Source organism: Montipora capricornis, chromosome 3 (assembly GCF_036669925.1).
Source record: "Montipora capricornis isolate CH-2021 chromosome 3, ASM3666992v2, whole genome shotgun sequence".
Lineage (NCBI taxonomy): Eukaryota > Metazoa > Cnidaria > Anthozoa > Scleractinia > Acroporidae > Montipora > Montipora capricornis.
In genome coordinates this window covers 21,504,326-21,514,325 of record NC_090885.1, presented here as the reverse complement: position 1 = coordinate 21,514,325, position 10,000 = coordinate 21,504,326, and the positions used below count along the sequence as shown (strand labels likewise).

The 10,000-nt window shown below is 37.9% G+C and overlaps 2 protein-coding genes across 2 annotated transcripts in view; one reads left to right on the top strand and one right to left on the bottom strand.

Moving 5' to 3' along the window:
* The window catches only part of LOC138040904 (mitochondrial carrier homolog 2-like), a 13,888-nt gene extending 9,912 nt beyond the window's left edge, over nt 1-3,976 (top strand). The window contains exons 13-15 of the mRNA XM_068886620.1: nt 1,401-1,468; nt 3,305-3,380; nt 3,492-3,976. Coding sequence (XP_068742721.1) covers nt 1,401-1,468; nt 3,305-3,380; nt 3,492-3,551 — 204 coding nt within the window. The 3' untranslated portion in view covers nt 3,552-3,976. The remainder of the gene's footprint in view (nt 1-1,400; nt 1,469-3,304; nt 3,381-3,491) is intronic.
* A 2,449-nt stretch (nt 3,977-6,425) lies between these two features.
* The window catches only part of LOC138042540 (RING finger protein nhl-1-like), a 3,639-nt gene continuing 64 nt past the window's right edge, over nt 6,426-10,000 (bottom strand). The window contains exon 1 of the mRNA XM_068888466.1: nt 6,426-10,000. This exon is cut by the window's right edge and continues 64 nt beyond it. Within this exon, the coding sequence (XP_068744567.1) occupies nt 7,591-8,424 (834 nt within the window). The 5' untranslated portion in view covers nt 8,425-10,000 and the 3' untranslated portion in view covers nt 6,426-7,590.

The window sequence follows — 10,000 nt, the reverse complement described above, 5'->3', positions numbered from 1 at the left end:
AAAGTACTGTAAGAAATTACATCTTACGTTGAATTTATTACGAAAAGAGTCGAAGGACAGAAAACAATTTTGCTGTGTATTAAAGATGTCCTTAATTTTAAGAATTCCTGCATAACGCCAATGGTGCAAATACATAGATTTCTTATCAGGATTAATAAACTTGTTATTCCAAATTATCTGTTCAAGAACATCATTCTTGTTTTTTGGGTTGGAAGCTATTACGTCTTGCCAAAATGTAATTATTTCCTGATAGAAAGCTGGAAGGCATTTACTTAGACCAAGCTGACCGATGTCATAGTTACATTTGAAAAGCTCTGAGCCCCCAACATTCACTAAAAGGGACTTTGGGATGTACTGCCACGGGGCGTCTGAGATTGAGCAAAGTCGTTTAACCCAATTTAACTTTAAAGCCTTGTTAAACAAAGTAAAATCTTTCATATCTAGGCCTCCCTCTTGCTTTGTTTTGATGAGCGTAGTGTATTTTATCTTGGGTGGTTTATGGTTCCAAATAAAATCCAATACTATTTTGTTTACTTCATCAACAAGCAATTTTGGAGTTTCCATTACACTGCAGATAAATACCAGTTTGGAGAGCGCGAGGGATTTCACTAAATTTATTCTGCCGTATTACCTATACTAATAATTATTAAGACTGCGTCAAGTTTTGAACTTTTTTGAAACCCTTGCAATAAAAGGCCAATGACTTGAAAGTTCACTCCTGTGGTTTTTTTAATTGCATCATTACCATGACAGAAATTTAACTTGTAAACAGCCTTTTAATTTCAGGATCCTTAATTTTCATGTACAGAATCTAGCATGTTGAAGTCATGACAAATCTATTTTATTGTCTAATGGCTATTAGCACTATTTGTCCTGCCAAAGCTATCCAACAGTTTTAGCTTTAGTACACCTGAAGATCAACTTTGATTGAAATGCCCATCTTCCAAGAGTGATCCTTACAAAAGACATGATTTTCTCCCTTTGAGTAAACCCAGAATCAAATTAGATTTGACTCAAAAATAGTTACTGTAAGCATCTCATCTGGTCATAATCCACATCTTCCCTATTGATATTTTATTCTGCATGAGATTATTATTATTATTATTATTATTATTATCATTATTTTGTTTTTGAGTTTAAATTAATATACATGTACTACCCACAAAACAATATAAATATGTTTTTTTTTTATCTTCATTAATTATGTTGAACATTGTGTCGCTCCCCATTTAGTTGCTTGTGGCCGTTCGGTATTCCTTGGTCAAGTTTATATTATTTCATGAGAAGAATTTATGCCCTTTTATATGTTTCATTTTTTTTTCGAATTATCATGATCTTGTTTGAATGTTGCTTGAAATGTTTTAATTTGTTTTTGTCCTCTTTGTCCCTGATCAATAAAGTATGCTGCTGGAGTTGCAACATATCCATTTGTGCTTGTGTCACACATGATGATTGTTAACCATGTTGGGTCAGTCTGTTATCCTTGACTTTATACGCTAATTGCAATTTTGATATGCCAACACCGCAATATATCGGCGGCTAGTTGGGAGAAAGTAATTTACAAGTGGATAATGCAGCATTGGCATCTCAAAATTGGAATTGGTTATGTATCGTGAATCCATCAACCCATTTCAATGTTGCGATGTCAATTTCAAATTTTCAACCAATCATGCCCAGGAAAGTGACATGTTATCTTGGCATCTCTCCCCTGTAAGCAAAACTATTTGAGGGTCACAATACAAGTAAAAACTGTATCTGTTGGTTTGCGTTACATGTCCTTATACAACTGTATAATTATATTGTTTGATTTCCCTCATACTCCATAATTGTACTATTATTGTTTTGCTCCTGTGTGAGGGCTTAAATCAATTACTTATCATTTGGGCCTTCAGCTAGATGTATTTTCCTGTCATTGCTGTATTTTTTTGGTCTGTGTTACAAATTCAATAACTTAATGGAACGGTTACCATAAACTAAAAGTTAAAGTATTTTAAAATCTTAATAAAGTGTTGGATCTGACCCAGAAAAGTATAAAAACTAAATTTTCAGCAACATTTTGTTTGCCTTCATCAGAGTAAAATGATGAAGGCAAACAAAACGTTGCTGAAAATTATTTTACTTTTTATACTTTTTTAGGTCAGGTCCAACACGTTAAGAGTTTAATCATGAACACTGACCGCCCAAACAGTATTAAAGTATTTTATTGTCTTTTTATTTTGTTATTACATTTTCTTGTATGGGTTGTGATATGTTTAGTTATTACAAGAGTAAGAACTTGGACCTGCATGGTCAAGATTAGCCATTGGACAGTTTGGGATCAATCCAGGGAGGAGTTCCTCCACCAGGAGTGAATTTAGCCCTGATGATGATGACGATGACAATGTTTTGCTGTTTGGATTATTGGCCCATTAGTTTAACACCCCCAAATTAAAAAACAGAAACACCTGCAATAGTTATGCAGAATTATAGACAATTTCATGAAGTGCACGTTATTGTCAAAAACCATTCTTGTAATGAAAACATACCAGTTACTGTTTCAGTTTTTGCTTTTCAACATTTAAATTCATGCCCAAAGTTCTTACCTTTCATAGTTTTCTAGCAGATATCTTTGAAAAAGTGGGATCATAGAAAAAGTTTAAGTAAACAAAGTTTGACATTACTATGTTTACAGTCGACTCTAGGTAACTCAAATTTTCAAGGGAATTTGAAAAAGTTGGAGTTTTCAGGAGTTGAAAATAAAGGACTGGAAATAAGAAAAAAATGGTTCCAACAGTATACACTTGAATCAAGTGAAATTGAAACAATTCATTTCTAAATTACTGTAGAAATCAGAACACGACGTAAGGTGAAACAATACGAAGCAAAGGTACTGGGAACTTTGCAGTTTTCAAAGCAAACAACGTCAGGCTACTGCCATAGAATTCATGAGATTTACTTTTTTTTAGAAATAGTCAGTTGTAACTAGTACACTATTTGTTGTTGTTTTTTTTGTCATGTATTGACGGAAGTGGTGTGAGTTATCAAGGGTAAAAATATATAGAGAATGACTTGGAGGAAACAAACATTGCTTCAAGTTAGCGGGAGATTCGAGTTATCAACACGCCAATTTGAGTTTAATACTGAGGGTAAAATTGCAGTAAATGAATGATGGAAATCCAGGGGAAATCTATTTTGGTTCGAGTTAGTGAGGGCTCGAGTTATCAGGAGTCAACTGTAGGTACATTTTGACAGGTCTGCTACATACCTGTTACAGTAATGATTATAATTAGCATTCTCCTTTGTTTTTGGTAAATGTCATCAACAGGCTTGCTGCTGGTGAGGTCCCAGTAATGCCAGTGTTTTCAGGATGGACAGACTGTTTTAAGTACCTTAGAAAAACAGTATGTTGATCACAGAGATAACTTTTATGCTTTGTTGTTTTGTTACTTTTGTTATTAGTGACCAGTAAGCCCTTAAAGTTTTTAAATGTCTGCACTGCATTTTTATTTCAGGGAAACTTGTGGCGTGGCTCTAGCATGTTTCGCCGAACTGTGCGTCAAATTACAGGATAGTAGTGTACAAACTACACCATCTTTCACATCATGGACATTACAAATAAAAATGAACCATTTTGTATTTTGTATAAATTGTGAGGGAAGTACTTGAAAAAAAACCACACCAAACAGAGTAAAAAGAAGATGTTGGTATTTGAGTTGATTCTTTGATAACTTCTGCTGTAGTGAAATCAAATTTTTGTGTTTTGAAAGATGATGATGATGATGATGATGATGATGATGATGACGATAATGATTTATGACATCATTGGTTTCATGAGATCATGGAGCTAAATCACCAAATTAAATGGAAATACTTGAGCACGGTGCTATACTGTCCAATCTTGGAGCCTGCCAGTTCATTGTATGACAGGAAGGAGACAAAAATAATTATGTTAAATATTTTGATGTACTGTTGCTATTAAAGTTTTCTTTGCCCAGCATCCATTACTCTCAGAGAGCTTATGACAATGCTTACAGGAGATAGTATGGTTTAATTTTCCGTGTGTGGTTCAAATTTTTTTTCCTGGTTCAAAATTGTCCAAACCAGTTCAATTTTGAGTTTTTAAGTTTACCTGAAATGAATTCAGATTATGAGAATGAATATTAGAGAACAAAAAAACAAACTTGAACTGGTTTGAAAAATTTGAGCCACAATTATGCCTCAGATTTGGCAAATGCCCTTTAAATTCCAAGAAAATCACCAACTGCATGTCTTCAATCATTCTTCAAAATATATATAATCATAATTATATTTGTTATGTGAAGAATGAGACCAGCCTACAACTGTGGAAATTCTTCTTGGATAGGTAGTTCTATCAAAATAAATGGTAAATGTGGAACAAAAGCAAAATTATCTAGTTGGACTGAAAGAAACATGCAAAATCTTGTTAACTTGGGTCGTTTTGATTTGTGTCCCCCCCCCCCCCCCTCCCCCAAGAGATCCACTTCTGTAGCCCTTTTTGCCAGTGGCTCTGCAATTTTCAACCTTTGAACTCCTTTCTTTTCTATTTTACGGCTGTATTATTGTGCACCACAATTTAGAGATGTAAGAGTTGTTGTTTTAATCATCAATGTGCATCAATGTGCAATTTCGGACCAAATTGATGTCATCAATAATTATTAATTTGTCTTCTCAAAATAGATGTTGACAACACTTGCACTTACAATCCTTAGCTTTGTTTCATTTGTTTAAAGTGTAAGTGGTACAGAAAGTTGAACTGGGAAAATATCTGATCTGATATCTGATCTGCTAATCGCCCTTTCTCGCAGTCGGAGACTGAATTACGAAGGGCGCACCTCAACGAGGTCGGACCGAAGGAGCTGTGCTGCCGGCTAGGCGCTCGGCCCCTGACCACCACCCATGTATGACCTCGGAGCACAGCACCACAGCCTGATGGAATAGGCCGGGAGTCGATTTTGAGGAGGGAGGAAAACCGGAGTACCCGGAGAAAAACCCTCGGAGTCAGATTGAGATCGACTGAAACTCAGTCCACATACGACCCAAGGCCAGAGTCGAACCCGGGTCACAGAGGTGGGAGGCACAGTTGATGACCACTAAACCACCCTGACTCCCCACAACAGAACTTGTACGTCCTGTTGCAAGACTAACATTGGTGAAATTAAGTGACAAGGGAATTTACTGCTTTCACATGACATCATGGCAACCTTGTTTGTATCCGAGATTTGAAAGCTTAGCCCTTTGTCAGAGTGCTAACGCTCAAAACATCAGCTCACAAATTTCTATATGATGGGCATTTTACAACATCAACTTGGTTGACAAACCCATTTTTGTGTTTCACTTCCCCACCAACACAGCACCACAAATTCTTTGGAAACTAAACCCCTTCATTCACTTCTGGAATAGGGTTCTTTTTTTATGCCAATGACTGTCTTTGTTGAGAACTAAAAAACAACTGATAATGAGTGAAAACCATCACCAAGGTCTATTTTCATTGGGAACAGGGAAGGAGATTACTAACAGAATTTCTTTTGATGGAGAATATTAATATGAAAGTTGAACGGCAAAACTTGACAATTAAGAACCTGTTAGCCTAAAATTTGTTAGTTAGACCCCTCTAAACAAGAACCTGTTGACCTTAAAATTTGAAAAAGGTCCTTATTGTCTGATTTCAAGCCAAAGGGGACTAGGCACAAGTCTATAAATTGTGGGATTAGCAACTATTGATCCACATAGTCAGAAAGAGCACACAGAGATTTACAAATCCCAGAATGTGGTGTTAATCGGGCCAATTTTGACTGAGATACAGCCATTTAAATATGTCAATTATATTTAAATAGAAATGTTGGTCATCAGGACGCTGCGTTCAGATGGCCATACGCTTCTTTGCAAATTTTGATGTTTTTAGATGGCTGGATCTTGCTTAATATTGGGCCTATTACCACCAAACTTAGGGATGTTGTAAAGCTTTGTGTGCACTTTCTGAATATGTGGATCAATAGTTGCTAATCCCGTAATTTGCAAACTCATACCTTGTCCCCCTCAGCTTGAAATCAGGCAATTTTAATGCCAAATTCTAAAAAATGTGTGCACTGGCAAACAATATCAATAATTATTATTGATTTCATGTGATATTTCGATTTTACTTATTACAGTCATTTTTATGTGAATTTTTAAATTTTGTATTTAAATTGGTTGCTGCATAGGGGACGAAGACCAAATACCACTGCCATCTACAATGTGATTTTTTTCTTCAGAAAACAAGAACCTCTTTAAGAACATTGACAGTCTAAATTTCTCTTAATTACCATTTATGTAAGAACCAGTTTAGGATCAATTTTAAAATGGAAGGTTCTTACTCCCGAGGTTCTATTGTGTTGTAACAGCCGATGTGAAACAATTTTCTAAGCAAAAGAACATTGCAGTTAATATACTTCTTTACTGATGCTTTATTAAGTGATAACAGAAGCAAAATTAGTAATTCACTGGAGGCTTGTTAAGTGCTTCACAATGCAGAAAGTATTATTTTAAAATTAAAGAACTTTTTGACAAGGATTTACAGTGATCTGCTGTCCTGCTGTGAAAAATGGCTCATTCAATTCCCTTCTACAGTCTCAGATTGGGTTTCCCTCCATGCATTTTGCCTTAACTCTAATCTAGTCTTCTGAGTATCACACTGTTACTGCCACAAGTTTTTAATGTTAATTTCTAGCAATGATAACTAATATTGCAATGTGCCAAATCAACTGAAGTGCTGTGTAGCAAAATAATAGGTTAGGAAGATTACAACTTGATGACTCCATTGCTTCAAAGTAAACAATCTACTGAAGTGGTTTTTGCTTTTACACCAAAGCTTAAAGTGCCCCTGTGATAAAAAAATCACTTCCTTTTTTTCTTCAGATGTTGAAAGTGTGTTTGCTTAACACCTGCTTGGCAAAATTTTGAGCTTTGATTTTTATCCAAAGACCATTTACTTCAACTTGTAAGTTTTGGATTTCACGGTCCGCCATTACTCATGCTCAAAACTGACCGATTGGACCTCAGAGGGTTGGATCCAGGGAAAAGTGACATCAAAGGCTCACTAGCTTAAAACTTCCAGCGAGTAAATGCAGCTTATTATACATGCAAAATGCAAGTTTAAAAGTCTGAAAGCCCAAAACTCCTGTGCAGCATATTAATTCTGCGGCATACACATGCATTGCATTCTTAAGCTAGTGAGCCTTTGACATCATTTTCTCTTCTATCCAGCTCTCTCAAGAACTTTAAGTCAGTAATGGTGGACCATTAAATAGAAAAATCCCAGTTAAAATAAACAAGTGCCTTTTTGAAATCAAGGCTTAAAACTTTGGTCACTTAGTGTTTGGTTAACATAGTTTCGAAATCCATAGAAAAATAAGAATTGATTTTTTTGATCACAGGGGCACTTAAGGTGATCAAAGTTTGAACATTCTGGCTCTGGCGTGGACAAACGCCTACAAAAACTTTAAAAAACTAAGAAAAACCGGTTACATCAAACTTCTTACATACGGATGTACTAAGGACATTTCTGAGCGATTGCAATCTAGTATTTGTCATAAACACGAGCGATCTCTCACTCTAAGCTTGTTTGTCTAATCCTTGAAAAACTTGAACGCGATGGCCCTTCAGTTCACTAACAAAGAGCCGTCCATCTTGGCCGATTGCAAGGTCTACAGGAAAAGTTAACTGTCCTACACCTTGGCCACGGCTTCCAAACTTGGAAAGAAACTTGCCCTCTAAACTGAAAACTTGTATGCGGTTATTCCAGCCATCACAAACCAACAACTGTCCATGGCTGTCCACAGCAACTCCACGAGGTCTGTTAAACTGACCATCCCCGAACCCGGCTTCGCCAATGCTAAACAGCCAACTTCCTTGATTGTCGAAAGCTTTTACACACTGACCGTCCGTATAAGACACAAAGTACTTTTCGTGACTGTGTGCAACGTACGAAGGTCGATTGCTTGAAGAAGAATCACTAAAACTCATCATTAATGACCCTTCGGAAGAGTAAACTTGAACTTCTCTTTTTTCGCCTCCGCTACAAACCGCTATGCTACCATCCCTTGTCGTACAAAGGCCCCATGGATTTCTCAGGTTTTCGTTGCAAAGCATTCGTATTACTTCACCGTTTGATGAGTAAACTGATATCCTGTGATTGTCAGAGTCGGCCAGCACGACATTGTCTTCAGCATCGAAAGTCGCTCCATCAGGAAAATTCAAGCAACCAACGTCGACTCCTTGACTTCCAAACGCTCTAAGAAACTCGCCATCGCCACTAAATAACTGGACTCGGTGATTACACGTATCTACCACTGCTACTTCGCCGGTACTACTAACGGCTATTCCATGCGGATATTGAAACTGGCCGTAATTCGTTCCAATCGAACCGAACGTCCTCAAAGACGCCATTTTCTCTCAGAATCCTCGACAATGAAGGATTTCGGGTAATTTCAACACCACGCGATGTCAAGTGGCAACTGATTGGTCAAACGTTCCCGCGTTCCTTAGCGTTCCTTCGATCCAAGCCAAGTCGATAACATAAACTACCCGTGCATGACCTTGTCAAAACGCTCTTTCCATTGCTCGGCCTTTTCAAGAATTGTTCGCGCTCAATTTGTATGTGGTCTGCCGCTTGTTGGAGTAGCTTTTTAACGTTTTCAACAGATTTCTACTCCGGCCTCCACATTGAACATAAACTGTTTTTGTGTCTATGTTTGTCTTGTCGGATGGTGTGAGCGCAAAATCATTTTGACTTGTTGTTTGTTGATGAACTCTGACAAGGGTCTAGAATTTGTTATCCTGTAGACATCGGCGTTTGTTAAAATGTACGCGTAGACACCTGATTTCGGATTTTTGCGATACCGTCCGTTCCAGAGTACGGGACGAAGCCGTGGCCAGGGTAACTTCATCAGCATATCCAACTATCATCAAGGCCATTTTTGGTTGGTGAGCCCGTTCCAAGCTTTGCGATTTCGTGGAAGTCAGAGGATTTAAAAATAGACAGATGTAAACTGATTTTTTCGTGAATTTTATTGTAACCCCAGCCTGGATGGCTTTACAAACAGGAACAAATAGGGACCATATTTTTTAGTGTCACTAAGTCTCAGTGACTCTCATTGCAACTCCGGATATCGTTGTAAAAGACTAAGAAATCCACTGGTATTTTTTTTAAAAATGTCAGCGTATCTTGACAATATTTCTTCGACAAAACCCGAGTTCTGTTTAGTATGGTTCCCTATGTAGTTTTATGGAAACCCAAAGTTAAGGAGCCTCTTCTTTCTGCCGCAAAAATCACTGGCCACAGCCTCCACGTCTATTGTCATTTTCCCGTGAGCATGCATCACAGCAAACTGGACAACCGTTCCGTTTTAATGGTGGCACGCAGGTAGGTTCTTACTCTGCGCATAGAACTGAAAGAGAGTTCCAGGGTGGCCGTTGAAACCCGGGCCGGCATTGTGAGGAGAATGGTGAGTACCGCGTTTACGTTTGGGTAGAGGACTGACTGGATTTGCGCTCTCCAGGGTTTCTGCCAAAGTCGCTGGGCTCTCAGGCACAAAAAGGGGAATGCAGCCACTTTGTTTTCCATCTAAGGATCTCAGTATCATATTCTCTCTTCTCGGATAGATCGTTTTTGCATGTGCCATATACCGTATCCCGAGCGTCGCTTGTGAATGCGTGCATGTAGCTTTCTTTATAGGGACGAGATATTGTCCTAAGAATTTATCCTCCCGTGACAACAGCCTGTCCTATACATTTCTTGTACAAGGTGATCGACGAGGGGAAAATGCACGGCTCTTTGCTAGACGGATTTAGGAGTTGCGGCTCGGACGTTTGCCATATTTTGTTTCCTTCCTGTATATGGTTCTTGGTCTCCTTGGCTCGATAACGAACTCGGCAGTGCCATCTGCTTTCCCCGCTCGTACACCTCTGTCCAAACTAAAGGATCTTCTCTCTCAGTTATGACTACACACATATTTAAATGGTT